The sequence below is a fragment of the Patiria miniata genome, unplaced genomic scaffold, assembly GCF_015706575.1.
Source record: "Patiria miniata isolate m_02_andy unplaced genomic scaffold, ASM1570657v1 HiC_scaffold_29, whole genome shotgun sequence".
Classification (NCBI taxonomy): Eukaryota; Metazoa; Echinodermata; class Asteroidea; order Valvatida; family Asterinidae; genus Patiria; species Patiria miniata.
This window is the reverse complement of record NW_024037068.1, coordinates 23052988-23078063: the sequence shown is the minus strand read 5'-3', so window position 1 is coordinate 23078063 and position 25076 is coordinate 23052988. Positions and strand designations below refer to the sequence as shown.

Below are 25076 nucleotides of genomic sequence, written 5' to 3'. Positions count from 1 at the left end.
GCTTAAAAAAATATTATTTCTGAAAATAACTTATCCTGCTTATTATCATTTTTCGCTATGTAGTTTTTGTTCTGATTAGAACAGTCCTGCTTTAAATTCTAAAAGAACTTGTCTTGGTCTCCATTAGTTTAGTTGATTCTTTGTTTTCTTTTACAAAGAGCATGCGTCTAAAATGTCTGTAAATTCAATTTCGCGAGTATTACATCACATAATGCATAAGAGAATACCTTTATACCTGAGATATTTAATAAAAAAAATTATCACGAACTTAAAAACAAAATTGTATCAACACCTTAATGACTAACACTTTAGTCGAATAATATGTCCCCCCCCCCCCCTCCCCATCTCGAATCTGAATGAATACTGCAACACACACACACACCCAATCCTGTATATTGATATTCTAGAAACAAAATTGTATTCAGGGTTTTTCCAGATAAGCTGTGTACACGTAGGAGGGGAATTACGCGCTCAAATCTGTTTGTCCGATAATAATGCGAGTGGTTGTTGCAATATTAATAATGTTCCACGTTGTCTGCCGCGAACGTGGAATTTGAACCGTGGGTCTGGCCCGTTCCACTTTGGGAACAGGGGTGTGGTTATTGTGCTCCAAAACCATACTTTCTTTCCAAGCATTGTAAAGTCTCATTCATGCGAATTTATGGAATAATCTTCATGCGGAGCTTGTGTGTGAGTTGAACCAGATTCGCCAATCTGGCAACTTTGCTAGTATTTGGATGCTTTTACCTAATGGGGAATTAATTTGCATAAAACGCCCCCACCGCCGGCCGTCTCACCGCGCCCAAAACCAACCGATTTAAGTTCAAAGTCGACGCGTCGTTTCCCAATCAGCCAACGCTATTACTCTGAGTAAGCCTGTTCCTCCCGCTCTTTTGCAAGGCGGGAACGTTAGCTAACGTGGATATTTTTTCTGACTTCTCTCTTCAAAGAAGAAATCTGTTGTGAGATTTCACAGGATGGAGACGACATTCGTAACAGTATTGCTCGTGCTTGCCCTGGCTGTTGTGGCAACAGTAAACGGTGAGTTTAAGCTCGTCTTTGTGTGGTTAATTTGTCCAAAGAAAAATGGGAGGGGCAGTACTCCCTATCATGAACTTACGTGTAAGCCCAATCGTATATCAAGAACCAAAAACTGCATTATTATTTTGAGAAAACGACCAAATACAAATTATGGTTGTCATGACTTGTTCGGCAGTAAGATCCGCCATGGTACCCAGCTTTACAGAAGTGGAACAAATCCATTTCCTTACGAGGATACAGCCGACATTTTTCCCCATTATGTCTAGGTCCGTAATTTATGATTAATGTGTAACGTAACCGCGTAAATGGTTAATTCCTATAATTCATTTAGTTTTGCCATTCGAATATAATATTTTTTTATACAATTTGTAGTCATTATTGCTTCCCTATATCTTTTTATCGTTTGTATCTTCAAATTTGAATGCTTGATATGATATATGTGTTCTTTCACATTAAACAAAAAAATGTCATTTTTTCTTAATAATTTCACGAAAACTAGCGAAAACATGTCCACAATGGCTGTAAAAAAAATTCATTATTGCTTCCTTATATCTTTTTATCGTTTGTATCTTCAAATTTGAATGCTCGATATGATATATGTGTTCTTTCACAATAAACACAAAAATGCCATTTTTTTTCTTAATAATTTCACGAAAACTAGCGAAAACATGTCCACAATGGCTGTAAAAAAAATTTGGGGGATATTTCGTGAGAGTACAAAGAAACCAAATCAGGCTAAAATTTTCCAGACAACAAAAAGGAAACGCGGGGCTGGCCACCTGCAGTCTGGAAACTACTGCACCTATTTGTAGTTTCATTCAACTTGTCACGAAGGTATTATGTTTTCCCGCCTTTTGTGTGCCAAAAAATACCTTTTGGGTTTCCATTCACCTGCCTACAGCAGGTGAGAAAGGTTGAGAGTTACTTGTTACTCCTAGTACAGTAATGCTAGAATTATTGGTCGGCGGGCTGGGATTTATCGGGATATGCATATAGTCAGTTTGGGGATCAAACATGGATTAGCCTCACCAAAGACTGACGCCCTCCAGTGAAGTAGGCATTGATAAAGATGAAATTAAACTGACATGAGCCTGCCACTTAGGCCTCATATTGTATCTTAAATCTCGATGTGAAACATTGCCCAATTCACGTGGAAATGTTCCATATCAATTTAATGACTAACATAATGAAAAGTTTGAATTAGCTTTCATAGCAGCAACGTCTTCGTCCGATACAACCTCATCTTTGCATCTTGTTAAGTAATTGTAGCTACCCCAAGTTAATAAGTGTATGTACATTTTCCACGTGTATTGTAATAAGTAATTGAAGCTACCCCAAGCTAATTAAAGTATATGTACACTTTCCACGTGTATTTACCTGACTAACACGGTTGCCAACCAACTTCAGTCAACCATGGCTTATCTGCATCATGTTAATCGTAAATACAAGGCAATTTATATTGCCCCACTACGACACAGTGCAAGTGAGCTTAAGTTAAAGCGCGTGTATGTTGGGCAGTAAATATACTCAGCCCTATACCCACTACAGCTCTATTAGCAGCGGGAATGTGCGCCAGTAATTGGTTAAAGCTCACAATGGGTTAAAGAAATTAATCAATATCCTTTAAAACAATCTCAAATTCAACCTGCTTTGTTCAGCTTAATATTTTTTAACAAAACTTCACGTTCCAGCCTTAAAGAGTTCAAAAACACGAATAATTATCCATGCCACTTTTTCATGACGAACTTCGTGGTTTTGCGCGTCAAGTTTAGATAACAAAGTACTGTAACAAATTAACCTTTACCATATAGTGCGTCCCTCACAATTTGATTCGCTATACCCATTATTGTAGCGGTTTCCAGAACACACTTTAAGTGTTCAAACAGCGTATATTTGCTTAGGGTCGCGATACAAAAGGTGTCGGTTGGTGAATTTTGAATGGGGTGTTTACTGTCTGAACTTGAAGCGATGTGCAAGGCTTGTACTGGGCTTGAATACCGCTGGCTGTGAACCTGCACTGCGTGGCATTGCCGGAAGTTTAAGCTTTTTATCTCGAAAGCAGCGGGGTTAATGGGGCACGTGACGCGGTGCGCGGTGGCTGCAATCTTGCAGGTGTCATGTTAAACTTTTTCCACCTTTTGTTCTCATCAAATGCGTTGTAATTTGCCAACCAGCACTAACAAATACAAACCTGTTGGATAATTTGCTTTAGGCTATGTTGAGTGGTGTTTTGAGAGATTTAACAAAAATCACTTGGTTTTCCAACAGCGCAGGCACATATGTGATGCGATCAAGCTAAATGAGTCGTTTGTCTGGAATTTTTATTTGGAGATGCAGGCCAAAATAGGGCCACTTCATCACATCACTTCATCACATCTCTTGGTGTCCCGACTTCCATCATTTTTGAACTAAAGATGGTATCAGCATGCAGTGTTCACAGCAGTAATGCTGAGATTGTACCCTTTTGAAATCTGTAATAATTTGTTTAACCAGTGTTGACAAACGACTCATGTAGCTTGATCGCATCACATAATTATAAAAATTATGCCCCTTTTTTCTTGTTGGGGTAAAGAGCAATTCACGTTAGTTACACTTAAAAAGTCACGAAGGGCAGCAATAGACGTGAAGAAGATTGATTGGTTTTAATTACTAATATTCAAAGAGTTTGAACGACACCATGTTTGAAAGAGTTATTGCCGTCCTTTTTTAACATTCGATAACTGCTGTCTCGAATAGACTAATACATGTGTATTTTCCATGTTTATCCCTGTGTGGTAATCGTCAGATCTTGATGCTGAAATACAGACAGCGGAAATCAGATCGATACGTCGAAATATTCAATTATATCGTCAAGGTTGACGACATCCTTATAACAATAGTGGCCACAAAGGAATCACAGCTCATGGTATTCTGTTTAACTTTCGATTGGTAATCCAATTTTGATGACATCTACATGTAAAACAAGGGATTATCCTAAGACACTGAGGAACGCGTAAACATTCTCCGTGACACGTACACTAGAATCAATTAATAATTATCAAATTATTAGTACCTGAAGTGTTACCGGAAGTCAGATAAATGGCCACTTTATTAACTCGCGCCTCTTGAGATTTTGGCGCGAAACCACGGTGTCCGTTCATCTTTAACGTTTGGTTTGATAAATAAATCGACAGTAACAAATATTTATGACCATGAACAGATAGGAAAACCACAAGGTAAACCGCAGCGGTAAATATTATCTTTGATGATTAAAAGGTTACCAATGTTTGACCTGATAGCGAGGTTATTGCAAAATGTTTGCGGTGGCGAAGGGCTAAGATTGTAGGTTTAAACAGAAACGCACACGAGAATCGGAAACACCATCTACATGAAGGCCGAGTGATTTATTAAACAGGGAATGAAACGAGTTGTAGACGTCAGAGCCATTACGTGTGGGGTAAAACGTTATCAGCAGCCGTAGTTTACGAGTATTTTCAGAATTTTGAACAATTTCAGACAATGATTGACGCTGAACAATGTACTGTGCCACACTATTGCCATTGATATTGAAAATATTTACTTGGAAGAAACATACAGTTAAATACCACACTCTGCCAATAACGCGGTGTCAAAATAACACCATGACGGATCTGTAATTATTTTTTTTTAACGATAAACGACGTTGGCAATTTACTAAAACAGGTTGAGCAGGACAGTATAATCAGACTAACACAAGAGTAAAAAAGATGGCAATTGTAACCTATTGTTTGTGAATATGTATGAACTCCAGTCACGTTTTTTTTTTTTTTACTCAAGTCGTGGTTGTTACTGCTGAAGTCCTTCAAGAATTGAGAAACTTGAGTACGTTTTAATTTATCATTTGTTAAATAAAGAGATTATTTTACAATATCATTCAGATACAACAGAGTAATAAAAAAAAAATTATAACGAGGCTGCATGTATAGAGTTTAGTTTCAAAATGCGATATATCCATCTTTAAAAAAAAAGTGGGGAAAAAAAGATGCACGGTTATGCAGACTTATAAAACATTCACCTGATAACTTTGTATTCTCAAATAATATTATGATTAACCATAATTAAAACCGTTGAATATACAGACCCTTAACATGAGTTTGGACATGTGTACACGGTTGTGGGCAAAATGACAATATGTACTTAGATGTACTATATTATGTGTAGGTGTTTGGGCCGATGTGGTTGATTGTAATCACGCTCATTAGCATAATTAATATTTGCATTTTCGGAGAGTCCGTAAAATTACGCCAAAAATATGGAATATTTCACTTTACGGAGTCCGTAAATTTACGGGCATTTTTAACAGTGTGTGATAACTATAAAAACCACATAGAAATTGTAAAATGAGTCATCTACAGTTTATCTCAACCCTGGAAATTTACATTGATAAAACATTAATCTTGCGTTCAATGCTGCGGAGCATTCATTACGCAGTTTATGATTAACGACAGTGTTGATTCTGTGAGTGCCGTGTTAATCATTAGCATAAATCCAAATTCACCGTGAAAACATCTGGTGTTGGGCAGTCCCTTTTTTTTTAAGTGTCATACAAATGTTTTTTGAAAAGAGACCAAAACTATTTCTGTTCTGGGAAAAACCAGTTTCTTATCTGCAATTGGTTCGGAATTCCCCTCGAATGAGTCACATTATTGCAGGTGTAGGCCTATACATTTATTAAAATTTTGCATTTTGAATTTGAAGACGGTTATTTTCATTTGTTGTTTATCAAATTCTGAAGGAAGGAGTAACAATTTGTAATTACATGTCACATTTGTAAGGCGAAATAGAGATGATTTTGATTTTGACGACTGTTTTTTTCGTGTCCGTTGTTTCTGTAACAATATGTACTATGCACCCTTTAGCCAACAGAGGGCGCTGTGTATTGTCAATCTGTGAAACATGGCTGCTTCCACAAAGTTATGATCTGTGTCAAACTCGTGTCATTATTTATGCTCTACCCGCGCTTGAAACATGCTGGCAGCGGTGGTAAGCTTCATGAACATTTATAGAAGTTTCTGCAATTAATGTTTGTTTGCTGTTGACAACATTATTGGCACAAATGACAAGATTTCTGACTGTTTTATGCCGAACTGCGTGAGTCTCATTTTCACTGCATACTGCGGCATTGTACTGCATGTACTGTACTGTACACATGAACATGTTGAACAGTGACATTCCCGTGTGACTACTGCTGGAAGATTTGTCATCTCTCTCTCATTTCAACTTGGATAAACTGTCCACCGTTCCAAAGTGTGATTCTGCACTGTGTTTTTGCTCATAGAATACATGTACTTTTGCCTACACCATTAACTGAATAACTGACAATCTACTGTCAAAATGCCAACTACTCCTGGAGCCACCCAAACTGCTTCAAGCTCTAATGTTTCGGAGCAATATAAAAAGCCACACATCAATCCACCAGCTCATTTTAATGCAAGTGCTAAGGATGCAGCCGAAGAGTGGAAGATGTGGCGTCAAATGTGGGACAACTACTGTGTCCTCACAAACCTTGCAAGCCAACCTGAGGCTTACCAAACTGCTCTGCTGCTCCACAGTATTGGCACGGAGGGTGTACGCATATACAATGGGATGAAATTTGATAATCCTGCGGACAATCAGATCTGCTCAAAGATTCTCGAGAAATTTGACTCTCATTTTCTCGGCCAACGTCAAGAATTTTTTGAGCGCTTCAAATTCAACCGTCGCAACCAAGACGAAGGTGAGCCTATTGAGCAATACATCTCTATACTCCGCACCATGAGCAAAACATGTGGACTCTGTGCCTGCATGAAGGACAAACTCCTAATGGACCGCCTCCTAATGGGAGTACTAGACGACAAAATGAGAGAGAAAATGATGGCAACTCACGACCTCACACTGACAAAGGCCATTGAGATCTGCAAAGCTGTTGAGGTTGCAACCGTGCAGATGAAGGCGATGAAGAAGGAGGAAACTGTGCACAAAGTGAGGCCAAAGAAAACTGACAAAAAGCCACGACAGCCGAAGCAGCGTCCTCCTCGTAAAGCCCCAGTGAACGAAGGCGGGAAGCCTATCTCTAAGCGATGCAAGTTCTGCAGTGGGAACCACCCCATGAAAAAGGAACTCTGTCCAGCCTGGGGCCGCACCTGTGATTCATGCGGTGTAAAGAATCACTTCAAGAAATCCAGAGTTTGCAAAAATCACCGTGTCCATGCAGTAGATGAAGACGGCTACACTTCGTCTTCAGGAGAGAGCGTGAGCTGTGTCACCACTGACATTAACTCAGTAACAGACGACAGCAAGCCAGTATACTGCACCATGGAGATCAAGGGTGAACCTGTGAAGTTTCAGGTTGACTGTGGCGCAACTATCAATCTGATTCCCAAGAAATATGCCATGGAGATCTCTCCAGCGCGAATTGAGCTCAAGATGTGGAACAACTCCTGTATGACTGCTGTCGGCAGAAGCACCATAAAACTTCGCAATCCAGTGACGCTGAAGAAGTACAAAGTCAACTTCGTGATCGTGGACAAGGACCTCACACCTCTCATAGGTCGTAAGGCCGCCGAACAGATGGGTCTCATTACCATCAACTACGACAAGTTCTCACAAGTCCATGGTGTTACCCCAACTCATGCTGATTTCGTCAGTGAGTACCCTGATGTTTTCAATGCGTCCGTCACTGGCATTCTGCCTGGCCAAAGAGTGCACCTTACGGTCAGCTCGGATGCCGAACCTGTCATACGCCCTGCACGTACAGTTCCAGAAGCACTCAAGCCTGCTGTCAAGGCCGAGCTCGAGAAATTGACAGACCGAGATGTGTTAGCAGAAGTGGATGAGCCAACTAACTGGGTCAGCCAAATGTCTGTAGCCAAGAAGAAATCCGGCTCTGTCAGAATCTGCATTGATCCTGGTCCCCTGAATAAATACCTCATGAGGGAGCACTACACTCTCCCAGTACTGAACGACATCCTGCCAGAGCTAAATGAGGCTACTCATTTCTCCATCTGTGATCTGAAAGATGGCTACCTGCACTGCGAGCTTGACGAAGAGTCCAGTAAGCTGACTACTTTCGCCACTCCTTGGGGCAGATACCGTTGGAAACGGTTACCATTTGGCCTGAAGGTGAGCAGCGAGATCTTTCAGAAGAGACTGCATCAAGCCCTTGATGGTCTTGAAGGCGTCCGCTGCGTAGCAGACGACATCATCATATGGGGCAGAGATGTCGAAGAGCACAATCGTCGTGTTCGAAAATTGCTGCAACGATGCAAAGAGGTGGGAATCATCCTCAACAGAGAGAAGTCTCGCTTCACTGTGCACGAAGTGCACTTCCTGGGCCATATAATCTCTCACGATGGCCTAAAAGCTGATCCTTCTAAGATAGAGGCTATAATCAACATGAAGCCCCCGACGAGCAAAGATGACGTTGACAGGCTTAGAGGTATGGTGAATTACCTGTCCAAATTTCTCCCTAGTCTGTCACAGGTGATGGAGCCTATAAATGCACTAACCCGCAAAGGTGTCGAGTGGTCATGGAATGTCTGCCATGACAAAGCATTTGGTAAGCTGAAACAGTTGCTGACCGAAGCTCCAGTCCTGACCTACTTCAACCCTGAGAAGGAGCTCGTTATTCACACTGATGCTAGTGATAGAGGAATTGGGGCTGCTCTTCTTCAAAATGGAAAACCCCTTGCTTATGCCAGCCGAGCCCTGAGCGATACCGAAACCAGGTACGCAGTCATTGAGAAGGAGATGCTAGCTGTGGTGTTTGCACTTGAGAAGTGGCACCAATACACATTTGGACGACATGTGACTGTCTACTCTGACCACAAGCCACTGGAGAGCATCGTGAAGAAACCCCTTGACAAGGCACCCCGTCGCCTACAGGGAATGCTCTTGCGAGCATTGGCCTATAACGCTGATGTAAACTATCTTCAGGGAAAGAAGAATCTAATAGCTGATCCCCTCAGTAGATCGTTCCTACCCTATGAGTCTAGCCAAAAGGAGTTCGAAACGGTGAATGCACTCCAGTACCTGACCCTACCTGAGGAGCGGATATATGACATCAAACAGATGACTGCGAGTGATGATGTTCTTCAACTCTTGAAGAAATCCATTCAGGAGGGATGGCCAGAACATAAGAATCTGCTTCCTGCGCAGATTACTCCATATTTCTCCGTCCGTGATGAGCTCTGCGTCCATGATGGCCTAGTGTTTCGGGGTGAGCGACTTGTGATCCCGAAAGCCATGAGACAGGTCATCAAGCAAGATCTGCATCTGGGCCATATCGGTGTGGAAGGCACTTTGCGAAGAGCAAGAGAATACGTCTTCTGGCCTGGTATGACAGATGAAATCCGTCAGTGGATCGAGTGCTGTGAGACATGCAGAGAATACGAGGTGTCCCAAGCTCCACTTCCACTGATGTCCCATGACATACCCGAACGACCCTGGGAAAAACTTGGCATTGATCTTTTCCACCATGATGGGAAAGATTACCTCATCACTGTGTGCTACAAGTCAAACTTCTGGGAGGTGGATCGTCTGCACAGCACAACTGCCAGATCAGTCATTGGCAAGCTCAAACATCATTTTGGCAGATACGGCATACCAGACATCATAGTCAGCGATAATGGTCCACCATTCTCTTCAAAGGACTTTGGTGATTTCACACGAAAGTGGGGAATCAAACACAACACCATCTCCCCATACAACAGCAAGGCAAATGGAAAGGCTGAGTCTGCAGTCAAGTCTGCAAAAAAGATGCTGAAGAAATGCCTTGCCACAGGTGAAGATGAAGACCTTGCCCTGTTGAACATCAGGAACACACCAACTCAAGGCGTTGACTCCAGCCCTGCTCAACGATTCCTTGGGCGGAGAACAAAGACACTGATACCAACATCACGACGCCTACTCCAAGCCAGAGGTTCCGAGGGCAAACGCGAGATGAAACAGTTGGAGCTGAACCAGAGGAGACAAGCGAAATACTACAACCAATCCACAAAAGACCTGCCCTCACTGATACAAGGTGACACTGTGCGCATGAAACCGTTCCGGCAAGGAGAAGACCGTTGGAAGAAGGCACTCGTTCTGCGCAAACTTGATGAGAGATCCTATGAGGTGCTTCAAGATGACCAGGTTTACAGACGAAACCGAGAACACCTGAGGAAGTCAAAGGAACCACCCCCAAAACAACATAAGCCTAGTACTGGAAACACACTGCACGTCCCAGAAGGATGTCCCAGAACCACTGACTCCCAGAAGGAAGTCTCCATCAAACCAGACATGACTCCAGTACCACCCAATCCTGTCCCAGCCGCACCACCTACTAACTCCAAAATCCCAACATCGTACGATCCGACAACCACCCCCACTGAACAGCCCACACTGCGAAGATCCACTCGCACTCGATGTGAACCAGTTAAATTCCAAGATTATGTTCGATTCTAATCACTAGTCCAACAACTACCAAAAAAAAGCACACACAAAAACACCAATCTTTCCACTCCGTTTTCAATCCTTTTCCCTCTGGAACCAAAAACAACCATCTTCAGGAAAAGTGATTTTCTATTCAAGTTTGGAAACCAAAAGCAAAAAAACAAATAGTGAAAGTTCGTTTTTGCGTTTTCAAGTGTTACTCATGTTGCATTTACTCTAAAGTTTTTTAGATGTTGTTGCCTAATCATATTACTCTTTAAGCCATCTAGTTCAAATTGTTGATTCAGACATGGAAGCCTGCATTTTGAAAGCCTTTTGAAAAGAAAAAAAAAATCTCGGCACTATTGTTGAAAGACAGCTAATATCCACTCAGCACGTGAACTCTTGAACTTTGAACTCAAAGTTAATGGACTATTGTAACCATCAGACTGTTAAATGTATAAGGAAATCAATGTTTTACATGTAATTTGTGAAAAAAACCCAAATTGTATGCATTTTTCCACAAACTCAAAAAGGGGAGGATGTAACAATATGTACTATGCACCCTTTAGCCAACAGAGGGCGCTGTGTATTGTCAATCTGTGAAACATGGCTGCTTCCACAAAGTTATGATCTGTGTCAAACTCGTGTCATTATTTATGCTCTACCCGCGCTTGAAACAGTTTCATTAGGCCTACTGTCCTTATGTTCTTCTAATGTTGCTAAAACTTAAGAAAAAACAAAGTGGTGCAAAAAGAAGGAAACTCATTTTTTTACAGGAATTTTAACATACTTACTTAACGTATTCGAACATTTGTTTTTAATGCAGTGAAGTATAGCTCTTCAACCACGCGATGTGAACAAAAATATATAAAAGAAAATCGCAAGAATAGTGTTATAATGCTTATTTGAATGCAAGTCACCAAAATCACTGTTGTCTACGTGTAAGTCTAGTGCAGTGGTTTTTGTCTTCAAATCAAGCTCCGGAGCTCAGTCAAGCGGATGGAAAAAAGCCGTCCGTAGACGAACAGGTCTGGCATATGAAATTTTAAAACTACCATATCTCAGAGACAAAATATTCATTTGCAATCATTTTTTTTTGGTCACTTATATTAAGGATCAATATTTTTATTACCATTAAATCAAATTTCTTCAATGTGCTTAAGTAGGGAAAAATTGCTGTTAAAGTGCGTTTCCTTCTTTTTGCACGACCCTGTAGCATGTGACATTTGTCCTTCCAGGCCGAAAAGCCCGTTCTAAACCGTAATCCGCAAAGTTTCATATTTATAACATCAAACTGTTTTAAATCTCATTGTGTTGAATCGATATTTGAGTGCGTTGTTCATATAACACACATTTCTGTAAAATTTAACTTCAGTGCCAGTCTTTGTCGGAATAGACGAGCGGGACTATTTTTAATGTTTGTCCTTAATGCTTTGTACAATATTTCCTCATGGTAATATCGCAAAAGTTTGGTAGGCATTTTCATTGCAAAAGCGTTAAGCTGGTCCGCCGGAATGCGGGGTATGAGTGTAGCAACTCACCGAAATCCAAAGTCCACGTTAAAGTACTCACTTATGCGAACAGTTTAATTCTGATACAAAGAAAATGGAAGTGTGACGTATGTATCGAAATATGTTAATTAGCGGGGAATTTCCTGTTCATTATTGGCCTTCCGAGAATGACGCATATAGAACCAACCAAACACTTGAACGTGGCAGTTAGTTACTCACTATCTTTAGGTGTTTGAACTTATTGATGCGGTGCATGTGAAATAAGCTTTTGTAGATGGGCACAGTAATAGGTAGCTCAACCTAACGGAAGGAATTCATCACAAACATGTTGTTCAAAACCTTTTTAAGAAAAGGGGTAAAAAACACCCACAACATTGTGTCTTTCTTTATTCAGATCAGTGCTCAACAATATTTGTGTGTGTTCGACGTCGTTTATCACATTGTTTAAAAATAAGTTATGTGCTACTCCGATTCGACATCAAGCAATACGAATGTAATCATCCGAATAAAAATTGAAGGGTTCAATACCAGGCTAATAAGCAACAAGGGCGTAAATCACGCGCGTTTCAGTGGGTATGATATCGACACCCCCGCCCCCCAATTTTGACCTGGGGATTTTCCTTTAGATCACCCCCCTCCTTTAGAGTTTTGAGAGGTACAAACAGCCCATTTTGAGGTCATCTTGTTACTTTACACTGCTCAAACTTTATCACACATTTTGAAAACTGTGAAAAGACAGTGCGGAAGCTTTCAGTGCACTGTTTTTAAGTGAGGTGAAGGATCGAAAGTATGCCTTTGCATTTGCTTTACATGAACAATTGCATCATGAACAGCGACCTGGTATCATGACGTGAGGCCCCCCCCCCTCGAATTTCCAGGGCTAGGCCTTTTTCATCCTTCCACCCCAACACTAACCAACACGGACTAACGCAAATGTAAAGCAACCTTGGTAGCGTTACTGGTCGACGCCATAGAAACGAGGTTGTGGCTCATAAATGATTGACTTTTCTGGGAAGGACGGCTCATAAAATCCGTAGAATTGTAACGACCTGTTCACAATGCACCCTCTTTATGAAAATGTGACCCACTCAACAAAAACGAGTCTGATTCACTGATCTCTATTATACTGATAGTCAGTATAATTGAGATCAGTGGTGTGATGTCGCATAATTTGAATGCAAACTTCCGCCATTTTGAAATGGAACCGGTGAAAATTTAATGCAAACTTTTAATTTTTATTTTTATTTTGGTTGTTTGAGAGTTACATGTGGTTGTTATGTGTTACAGAGAAAAAAATATTGTTTAAAAAACGAGTGACAAAATTATGATTTGTTTTGCTTTTCCTGGTTAGTTGAAGTATAGGGTTGTTAGTCATTTTTTAAACCCTTTTTTACTCCATACATTGAGACGTTTCTAGCTAAGCGAAAACATGGACAGAAAGAAACAAGTACAGCAATGTACCCAAATGTCCCAGAGAGGTCCATAGTACCAACTATTTCATTCCTGTTTCATTAATGTAGTTAAATCAAGATGTCAGTTTTGCTACAACAGATTCATTTTTGCTGAGCAGATCGCAAATATCTTTGTCCCTCAGTGATGTTACACGCAGCGGTAGACATTTCGTACTTTCAGTGTGACTGAATGTTCACTGTAAAACGGTGCTTCGAGTTTAAACACTTTTTACATTCACTGTTTAAATATGTTTAATCTACATGTTTAGATTTCTATTGCACATTATAACTTGTAAAAACCACATTTATATTGTAAAGTTCTGGGCGTTTACTCCGAGGCGGGTAATAAAAAGAGTGATAAGTTATTTTTGTTCACTTTTACAATTTATTCTAATATGATTTCGTCGTGTACCTAACTTAACAGTTCACACACCCATCCATAATGTCGTACTACCCACCCAAACATGTCGTAGATTCAAACATGTGAAAAAAATACAGATCAGTGTTTAGAAATGTGTTTGAACTCTAAACATAGTTTTTATAGTGTAGATGAAAACCGTAAATAGTGAGGGCGCTCAAAAAAAAGAAGATAAAAAGTACACGTTATCAGTGAGGGCGCATTAAACGGTTATTGGACCCCCCGGGTCTATAAATTGATCCTTTATTATATCTTCATCTTCCACTATCATTTTTCTTTTTCACTGGACTCTAGGCCAAAAGCTCTTCCCGTTTGGGCAAGAAATTGATTCTCGGTTCCCAACGGAGAACGACGTCAGTGTCAAGGTAGACTTGGGCAGTCCCTTCACCTACTACGGGAAGAAATACTCGTCAGTGTTTGTGAGTAGAAACACATAATAATTAAGAATTTCCTTTTATTGTACATGAAGTCAACGAAACGGATGTTAGTGAGGTTCCTATATTTGGGGTTGGTGTTCATAATTTTACTGTCTCTCATTGAAACAGGTCAACGACAATGGTGTTCTATCATTCGTAAATGACCTTGCCCAGTTCGGTCAATGGGAGCAATTGCCGCTTAGCACAGTGAGTAACCAAGCTTTTTGTTTTGAAGATAAACTAGATTTACGAGTTCCAACTAAATAGCAATATACAAGTACATAGACATGTTTAATAGTTGGTATTATGTTCAACAAATCATGGTAAATAGACTGGTTTTTCACCGGTTATTAGAAGATCCATAAATATGTTTAAACTGGACCTGGCCTGGTTGACTGAATCTAAGCAGTCCAAACAGATAATTCAGGAAACCGGACTTGGAGGGAAAAAAATAATATTTGACAAATGTTAGGTTTTTCCCTTCAATTTTTAATAAATATTTCATTTTTAAGTGGCCGTGACACCAAAAATGCCTAGCAAATTTTACAACAGTAAAATGTAATATGTTGGGCCGACGTGATGTGATCAAGTGAAATGAGTCGTTTCTCGGCTCTGATCGATTTGTTTTCATGACATTTTTGAATAGAGATATCTTTCCATTTATATGGTGAAAACCCCGTGTAAATTAAAACTTAAAACACAGGCAGATCAGAAAGAAGAGAGCAGAGAAATCGACGATTCAAAATAGAAGTGTTTATAAAACAACAATAAACACGAAAAACTCCCTTGCAAACAAGTCACATTGCAACTATTTTATCATTATTTTTACTTGGAAAAAAAGTTGACATGAAAGAGGACATAATTATGTAGCCTTCCGATTTTATAAAAAAAAAGGCAATTTTGAAATGGCAAACCCCACAAACCAATTTTTGGCTGTATTTTAAAGTCATTAATGCTGACAAACGACTCATTTAGCTTGATCGCAACATTGACCTCTATTAACTATGATCATTTGTTGATTTTTTTGACGAACATTTAGCCGGGCGAGCAGCACATTCTAATTGCTCCGTTTCTAGCCGACGTGGATTTGACAGTAAGGGGCGCTATCTTCTACCGGGAGGCGACAGATGAGGCCACCAAGCAAAAGGCGAAGGACAAGGTCACCGAGTACTTCGTCCGGCACAGCGATTTTAAGCCCAAGAACGTGTTCATTGTCACCTGGGACAATGTTGGATTTCAGGGGTCGACGGCTGACATACCACAGGTGAAAACATCATTAATTTGACAGTATGTTCTGCATCAGGAGCATCAATAGGCCCTAACTGTGGAATGTCATGGCTTAGCGGTTAAGAGCACCGGGCTCATGTTCTGGTGTTTCAGAGGCATTAGTGACGTGGGTTCAAGCCCGCCGGTGGACACTTGGGCATATTCAGACTACAGGCAAAAGGCGATTTCCACTAGGTCTATTCGATAGGGGAAAAGGAAGTTGTGTATCAAAACCTTAGTCTCTTTATTGTCATGTAAATAGTTGCGTAGAAAAAAAAACATTCCTGTAAAATTAGCGCCGTAGTCTTCATAAGAGCCTTCGCTTGATTTTTCTTCTCCATCTTGTCATTCAGACCAACACGTTTCAGTGTGTGGTGACGTCTGATGCTGTCAACACGTTTGTGTTCTTTGTCTACCAAAACATCGCTTGGTACGCATCAGTTTCGGCCGGCGGCAACGAGGCGGGCATTGGAAGCAACATGCCACAGGTAGGACGAATTGAAAAACCCCAGTCCTGATTAGCGCCCCCAACGGTGGACATTGTGCACCGAGCTGTGACCTTGAGTATCGAAGCTTCACTCATTTGTTGCATTATGTCTGAAGAAACATCTGTGTCCAATTTGAAAGCATTTTGAATGTTAATTGAACAAATCAAAGTCACAAATACCGTTTTCAGCCAATATTTGGTGGCACTGATGTCAGAACGCCCTCTCGTGAGGGCTCAGCGACGTCAAATGACGTCATCTCATAGAATATTTGCCCACCAACATTCCTGGTAAGTTTTTGGAAACTAAACGCCTGCAGCATTTGGTAGATATCACCATGGGGGACACAATGATGTGTTCTGACCATCACGGACCTCGTCAGGCTCGACATATGATAAATCGAACACTGCGTATTTCTTTTATCATTGTCCTGAATCTAACGCCTTCCTCTCTGCTCTTGAAGGTCGGCTTCGAATCCGGCGACGGTAAAAACAACGAGATAATCAACGTGGAACGCGAGTACGGCAATCCCACCGAACTCCCTAAGGTGTCAAACGTCGATCCCGCAGACCCACCAGGCTTTTTCATTTACCAAGTGTCCGGGTCATCTGTCAGCGCTCCGCAGTGCACAAAGTTTGGTAAGTGCTTCTTGTTTCTTTTTAAAGAAAAATCAGCAAAGGCGTGATCGAAAGCCAACGAACGTTGGTGCAAAAGTGAGAAATGAGGAGTCTGACGAATTTAAAATACGTCTCTATGCGTTTAAATACAGACATTTTTACATCCCGTTTTCATCTTAACTCTAAAGGGGCGGGTCATTTTGACCATCTCACAGCCGGTGGAGGGGGTAGACTTGTCAAAAAGTTGCGCAAGACTCTAGGTTAAAAAAGCAGGAAAGCTCGGATCGGAACAACTTCTTCTTCTTTTTTTGTTTGGGTATCGCGGAAAAGGTTGAGGGGGGGGATTCCGCCCCGGACCTTTTGGCGCTCCCCATAGAAAATATGACATGAGCCCCCCCCCCCCCCCCCCCTCCATTGATTTTCGGAGGCCTAAGTGTCTGGAAAAAATAAGCGGTCAACATTTTAGCACGCCTCCCTGAAAAAATTCTGGATCCACCGTACTAGCCCCCCCCCCCCCCCCCCAAAAAAAAAAAAAATATTGGTTCTAGAACCGCGCCTGCTAACACCTATCCATAAGATGTGACAAAGCACTCCGTTGTCATTGCTTACCCCTCGTTCGTGACTCGGCATGGGACGCTTTAATAGACATTTTATCATGCTGCCACCATATCAGCCATATTTCCAAAATATACAATGACAGTACTGAGTGAACATTTTGGGGGGCAAAGAGAAACCAGACTATTTTTTACACCATTGTTATGTCGGGGCCATCTTGATTTCCCCCATTCAAATCAACGTAACCAAAGCGAGGCAGGAAGAAAAATAGTCTGGTTCCTCTTTGCACTCAAAAACATTATCTGTCAGTACTGTTATTGGATACAGGGAACATGACTGAAATGGTGGAACATGATAAAGGTCTATTGACTCGACACTGGACTTGCAATGGACTGGACTACAATGTATGGTCCGTGGACAATAGAAATAATTTGTTTTAAATCACCTTCACGCAGCTGCTCCGCAGGTCTACCCAAACCACGCAAGCATGCTGGGCGGTTCCAAGCTCACCTTCGGCGGCCTGTGCTTCGGTGAGAACGACGACATCCGCTTCCGGTTCAGCGACAAGGACGTTGTCAGCCTGGCCCTGTCGGAGGTCGTGGGCTGTGATTACGTCAGCGCCTACCAGGCCACCTGCGTCATGCCCCTGATGGACAAGATCGGCGACGTCAAGGCCTCGCTCTCCACTGACGGTGGCAGTACCTTCAAAGACGTGGACTTCACATTGAGTGAGTCTCATCGGGTCTACCCGATGTTCCCCAATACCTATGTTCCCAGAAATCCTTAGGATTAGGGTTAGGGTTATATGGTAAGGATTTCGGGGAAACATCGGTATTGGGGAACATTATAGTATTGGGCAACATAGGTATGCACCCAAACTCATCACTCGTCAAACAACATTGTCAACAATGCTGACACGTTTATGTACTTCGTGATATTGCTTGCAAATTTCATCGTTAGCGATTATTCGCTGTAGATTTTCCGGTCTAGAAACCTGCTCAAAAACATACTCATTTACAACGACTTTTTAATGACACAAACCGACGACAAATGACAAGTTTAATCTTTCTCCAGTTCATCTATAACAATAAATCTTTTTAGAGTGTATATATAAATAGGTAGTGCTATATGTTTGAGTTCAAAAATACTGAGTCCTGCAACATGGATTCAGACTGGGCTGTTGTCCCCCAAACTGACAAAATGAATAAATTCCAGTAAATCTGTGGTATATCTTTATCAACAAATCATTTAAATCAAGTCCCACACGTAAAAACAGTTGTTGGGACAATGCCAAACTTGGAGTTCTGTTATCTATTGTTTGTGGCCGGGAGTATCGTTTGCGGTCAGGAAGCGTTATAGAGAGAAACTGCAGAGCTCTCATCAAAAACAACTAATCATAGGTATAGCCCCACGTGGATGAATCCACCTAAACTATAATGTGTTCACTTATTCCTCTCCAGTGCCTATTGACTCAGTTGCTCCTGGAGTGCTACAGAAAGACGCATGGACTATGAAATGGCTCAAAGCCATCGAACCCTTAGAAATCTCGTGGGACAAATCCATGTTCAATGATACCAAAGTGAATATCACTATCATGAGCTACAGGGAGGAGAACCAGACAACGAACGAAGGAGCATATGAATGGGTGGTGAGTATATCCCCTGTGTCGACAGGGTCTTGCAGCTATCAATGAGCTCTCGCAAGTGCTGACTAGCTCTCGCGAGTGTCGACAGGCTTTCGCGACTGTCGATGAGCTCTTGTGAGTGTCGACGAGCTCTTGCGAGGGTCGAGCGGTCTTGAGAGTATTCACAACCTCGCGCAAGTGTCAAACAGCTCTGGCGAATGTCGACGGGTATTTGCAAGTGTTGACGGGCTCCTAAGAGTGTCGACGAGCTCTTGCGACTGTCGACGGGCCTGCACATGCCCTCGCAAGAGCTCTTGCAAGGGCACTCGCGTTCTGCTGTTATGCACGAAAACCATTACATTTACATACACAAGACAACAACAAAAATTATTCTGATATGGAAGGTAACATTTCAAGACACTTCCCTTTCTGATAAAAACGGGAATCGCAGACGTTGCACCTTCAAATTCATTTGACCGTCTCAAATGGAAAGATTAGAGTAATGTGTTTAGTAGCAACATACGGTTTTTGAGCCATATCAAGCACAGACAGAAGAGCACTGTAAAATGCGATGCAATCGAAAGTGATTTTTAAGTTGTATTTACGTTTAACAATATGACCTCTTTTTCAATTTTGTCGATTTCGTTCTGCATGAGGTGCATGGTGGTAAACCCCGAAAGATTAACATGAAATTTCGATATGTGCAAGAGCGGTTGAATTACCAAAGTGGCTTTTCTGAGTCAAATTCTTTTCCAGCTGTATATTGTTGCTGTTCTTTAGTTTTGGTGTGTTTTTCCAGGAAAAGTACAGTTGGACAAAGTTTCAAAAATTTAATCGTTTTTTCCCCCTGCACTTCAAGTAAAATCTATAAATACCACTGGGTCTTACAATTTGCGACTTTATCTTGAAGTTATGAGAATATGGTCTTTGTTATTTCGTGGAAAACTAAAACTCCTTGTTATTATGGTCATTATTTCCTTAGAATACAGTGATTGCAGCTAATGTCGCCAACAGCGGAGAATATACCATCACTGTCGGCCCCAATCCCGCCATTACTAAAAATAATGTCATGGGCGTCATACGGGTGACTGCTGCCTCAAAACCGTAAGCCTTTTTGTTGTTCATTTCAACTCATGACGCAATGTACAGTTACTTCCACACAACTTGGTTGCTCAAACATATGCAGGGGAACTTTCCAATTGACATTAATATTTGATAGAGTTATTCTAAGCATTCAACATTGTAAATAAAACATTTCTTATATTTTAACAAACAAAACCTAAAACCGTAGTGCAGCTATGGTTTGGGTAATTCCTCCATTAGGGTATCCCTTTAAAGTTATTTGGTTCTCATGTCGGACCAACCCTTTTTAGGGATCTCAACCCAATAAAAAAACACCTTTTTTTGTGCTGCTGCCAACACTGTTCGGAGCACCATTTCCGACCAACCCTATTTAGGGATCCCGACCCAATAAAAAAAACACCTTTTTTGTGCTGCTGCCAACCCTGTTCGGAGCCCCATTAACAAAAAAAAAACAAGTAATACATGGAGAAACAGTCAACAAAAATTCAAGCGAACGGGCTCTGAGTTTCTGGTAAAGCTGTTGAAAATGATTACAAACTATTTAAGCGAAGTATGGCATACAACGATGGAATACAGAAGGTGAGCGGATGGTGCCTCTCATCATATTAATTGTCTATTGTGCACAATTACTGCTATGTCATGTCTGTCACTACGGTAATGAGCTGCTGGGTGCAAATATATTCAGAATATTTTAAGCCAAGTACATCTTGCCAAATATGGATATCCTATCTTGCCCTGGTCGATTCATTTCTTTTAGCAAAACTAGAGACCTACGCACTTGGCATCATTTAACCCTAAAAGGGCCGGGTTATTTTGACCATCTCTCAGCCGGGGGCGAATTTCCCCTAAGATCTCGGCCATCGAGTGACGAAAAAATTGAAACTCGTTAAATGCATAGAGCAACTCATCATGAACATACCCAAGAAGTTATATTACTATAGGTTAAATGGTTTTGGAATTATGGCTTATTAATTATTCATATATACGAATAGTAATTCTGCTCTGTGTACACGACGTATTTGGGAAAGTTCAGTTTTCATTGCGCGCAGCGCCGGAAAACCTTCGCTTCGCGGCAACCCGTGGTCCAGTTTTTATGTTTTTGGTATCAAAAGATGCGCAAGGCTCGAGGCTAAAACGTCATAACAGCTCGGATCGCGAAAAAAAACATTTAAGGCTATCGCAGAAAAAGTTGAGGGGGGGGGGGCAGATTCTGCCCCAGCCCTATTAGGGTTTATTAAGCCATCTCTGTGGGTGCAACTGCATTTTTATTCCGATTTCGTCTTCGACCGATCGACCCAGCTCAGAGGCAAACAAATATGAGAACCATAGAAATAAAAAAAATAAAAATGACGCTCTTAGCGAAAAGAAGGTAGAACACTTTTAAACATTGGCCTAAAAAAAGTACCATACTCAACTTCTCTGAATAAAAGAAACACAAAGCAAATCAATCAAACAAAACTCCTGGTACCATGTACTTAATACAGGAATGGGATGACGCTCACCAGTGGGATGCATTTCCTTGGCTACCTGCTGGGCGAAGACGGTTACCAGACGGACTCCCAGACGTGGTCCGACAACTACTGCAAAGCGTGGTATGAGAAGGACAAGCTGAAGGAAGACTTCATTGACGACCTGAACGCCTGCCCCTGCTCACTGGAGCAGGCACTGGCAGACCAGGCCCGCTTCGTGGCCAACCCGTACTGTGACTCCACCAAGCAGCCCGCAGGCAGCCCCCTAAATTACTGCTTTGCCCGGCCTGAGATCAAGCACTGTGTACTGGGCATTGTTAGAAAGTAAGTTCTTGGTACTTAGTGGCTAGCCTGAGTATACAACCATTACCGCCGGGCATATAGTTAGATATAGACAAGCTTGTGCGTTTCGCGTAACAAGAGCGCGTGATCACAGCCTTTGTTGCTGTGTCTAGGTTTTTTTTTATCCATGTCTATGACGCGACAACCGGGTGAATGACTGAAGAGCCGATATAGAAAGCGTTCGCTGATTGGTCAAAATTTAGAGGTCATGAAGCGGTTATATCTTGCATAATTAAGCAGCAAATCTGCTCACATATTGTAGACCATGGCCTTTGCCATTTTTTTACGTAGACTACTTAGTGGCTTGTATAGACTATAACAAATTTACATTATTATTGGTTAATCCCTCGCATGTGACCAGACGTTCTCCTAATTATCATACTTACGCATGCGCAATACTATCAAAGATATAGAAATACTGTTTTTACTCATTTCCCTTCGTTTAGATCAAACGGAGACTCCACCAGGTAAAACACCTCCGATGTTCCTTCATGCTACCGCTGCTTTAACATGAAATTCGAGTTCTGTTTCAGGGCCAGCTTTTTCTTCCAAATAATTATCATTTTTTGTCTCCTTTGCGGCTTTGTGCTCTAAATTCGGCTTGTACACGCTCTTCGATGCATATTTCCTTTTTTTAGTCACCTGAGAACAAAATTCAGAAATTACAAACCAGGCTAGGCTCCTGATATCGACCCTTATCGATTACCGTGAGATGTGTTATCTTTGGTCAGTAGGGTAACTTTGGTCAGCACCTATATTTTAGTTACAAGTGAATATTAATCTCGGTGGAACAAGATTTCTTCAGTAAATTTTATATGATTAGTTTCAGAAAATGCCCATGCAAAGTTGAATGCACTTGTGGATTTGAAGTGGATAATTATGTCAGGTCAAATTTCAAGAGATCAAAGGTCAAGGAACAAGAAGGTCAAAGGTCAAATGGCATTAAGGAGGCCTTTGGAAAAAAATGGGTTTTATTAGGAATCTAGGGTCGAATGTTCATTTTATCTACTTTTTACCTGGAAGGAAACAATTTTTTTAAATTTTTAAAAATGTGATATTTTGTGTCCATAGGAATTATTAGGGCTGGCTAATGTTGCCCCATATAACGGAGGTAACTTGGTCACATCTTTTTGGGGCCCCACCCCCTTGTTAAATACTATTTTCTGCAACCAAACACCACCATGGTGTAGAGTTTAGTCTAAACGTTCTAAATATTAGGGAAAATCCAATTCACCAAGTTTGTTATAAAAGCAATAGCTAAATATGGCTAAAAAATGACCGAAATTATCCCATTTGACGGGGGATTAAATTTTTATATTTTTTTATTTTATCTAAAATACCATTTTCATCGTATTATGGCATTTGCTTGTTTCTTACGTTTTTTCTGCGTAGATTATGGTATATTCCTTCTTGTAACATTGACCAAACCACGAGATTCACTTATACTGTTCTTACGACAGGCAATGTATACTTGAACCTTTCAACATTATTGATAATATTAGCATGGAAAAACTGCTGCAAACTGCTTTCTGACGGGAGTGACCTAGCTGAAGTATACTAACTAAATATTCGACTCATTATCGTAAAATAATTAGTCATTTTGTCCGTATAGTGACACACTTTGGCTAAAAGTGTCTCACTACACGGACAAAATGACTCAATTATCATGATATCGAGCCTTTGTTCTTCCTTCCATCGAGTTCCCTGTTATCTTCGCCCACACTGGTGTACGACAGCCCCCCCCCCATGAAACCTTGTCGCCCCCCCCCCAGTCGCCCCCCCCCCCACTAAGATTTTGAGTTTCTAAAAAAATTATCATTGATCTACGTGACGCCCTACCCCATGAAATGTTCCAGCCCCCCCCCCCCCCCCCCAGCGCCCCCTTCCCACTGAAAAATTCCTGGCTACGCCACTGTGTGCCCCCTCCCCCTGAATTAATCCCCCTTGGTATGTCCCCCATTTAACATGTCTTTTGTTTGTTCTGTGGGCTTGTTAGTCGCTTCATGTTTGTTTCTTGTACCTCTGTCATTTTGCCTCTGCAGCAGAACTTGTTAAGTTAGAAAAGTCAGACCGCTTTAATTGTTTAGATTTATAATATTACAACAATATTGCTGTTCAGCTGTTAACATGAAATGGTGAGCATGATAAGATTCATTATAATGCTGAAAATCACGTCCGTTTTAATATTAATTATAATTTTTTTTTTTTTTTTTTTTTTTTTAATTTCTTGATCATTCATTCCTTTAAGGTACGTTGTTTTACTATTTCTGTTTAATTAATGCTCACAGTCCAAAATAGAACAAGGTAAAGTCTGTAAAAAATACACCAAATTGCTCTCGACAATCCAAACATTAAAACTTACAAGGAAGTCAAACTTCTCGATATTGAACTCGTAGTGCTACGCAAAAGTATGAGCTCAAAATATGCAATCACTTATATGTTGCCCTGAATGCTTTTTAAAAAAGATTGCATTATGTTTTCATTGTCACATTTCGATCTAATGAAGGACATCAGTAGCTTAGCAAACCACTTTTTTACCACTTCAGCCCAAGCAAGGCCGACAGCGAGTGCTGCTATGACGGCGACGGTAACCTTGTATACGCCCAGGACAGCGACTATGGTAGCTTCTCCAACAGAATCAGCCGGTTCTCAGGGGCCGTACCCGGGCTGTCTGGAGCGACTACCGATCTCGTGCCCTACATCTTCTGCATTGTTGTGGGTGATGACCACTTTCACTACTTCCGGGAGCAGAGACCCACCAAGGACTGTAGGGAGTATGAGCCGGTTCGACCCGGTGAGTGGTTTCTTGTGTATCTCGTAAAAACCTGGAATTTCTTTTGATCTCTGTCTTATTCAAAAGTGAATAATGTAATATTACTAGGAAATAGCCATGACAAAAAAGCGAATCGACTTTCGAGGTGAATCTCGGAAATAACACGCGGAGCGCATCTTTAATTTGAGTGATTCAGCAAACGTTTTTCAATCCAAATTTTTTTTTTAATACAAAGGGACAAGAAAATTAACCTTGGATTCATGTGTGTTTGCCCCCCCCCCCTCCCCGGTCTGCTACACGTACAACCATGTAATGTTAGCGCTCCTATTAGGCTCAAGGGCGGATCCAGAACACAATTTGGGGGGGGGGGCCGAAAAAAATTTTGGTCCCCCAAAACAAATTTTGGTCCCCCCAAAAAGTGGGTCAAAAAAATTACGGCGTGGGGTTCGGGGCCCGCTTAAGGGCCCCGAAAAATTTTTGGATTCTAGATGCTCTGTGGTGCGATCTGAGGCAATTTCTGACCACTTTAACCAATGTTTTTTTTTGAGGAAAAGATGGTGGTGTACTCATTGCCTGCCTTTATTGCGATGTCACATAAAAAAAAAAATTGGTTT

General features: G+C 41.2%; 1 protein-coding gene across 2 annotated transcripts in view; it reads left to right on the top strand.

The window, feature by feature from the left end:
• The first annotated feature begins 817 nt into the window (after positions 1 to 817).
• Positions 818 to 25076, top strand: part of LOC119735715 (sushi domain-containing protein 2-like) — a 38011-nt gene continuing 13752 nt past the window's right edge. The window contains exons 1-12 of one of the 2 annotated variants that reach the window (XM_038209611.1): positions 818 to 1041; positions 14127 to 14251; positions 14378 to 14455; positions 15288 to 15512; positions 15868 to 16002; positions 16463 to 16637; positions 17627 to 17899; positions 18632 to 18819; positions 19778 to 19899; positions 21363 to 21671; positions 22136 to 22156; positions 24236 to 24483. In XM_038209611.1, the coding sequence (XP_038065539.1) occupies positions 978 to 1041; positions 14127 to 14251; positions 14378 to 14455; positions 15288 to 15512; positions 15868 to 16002; positions 16463 to 16637; positions 17627 to 17899; positions 18632 to 18819; positions 19778 to 19899; positions 21363 to 21671; positions 22136 to 22156; positions 24236 to 24483 (1963 nt within the window). In that variant the 5' untranslated portion in view covers positions 818 to 977. The remainder of the gene's footprint in view (positions 1042 to 14126; positions 14252 to 14377; positions 14456 to 15287; positions 15513 to 15867; positions 16003 to 16462; positions 16638 to 17626; positions 17900 to 18631; positions 18820 to 19777; positions 19900 to 21362; positions 21672 to 22135; positions 22157 to 24235; positions 24484 to 25076) is intronic. The other variant, XM_038209612.1, reaches the window with a different exon arrangement.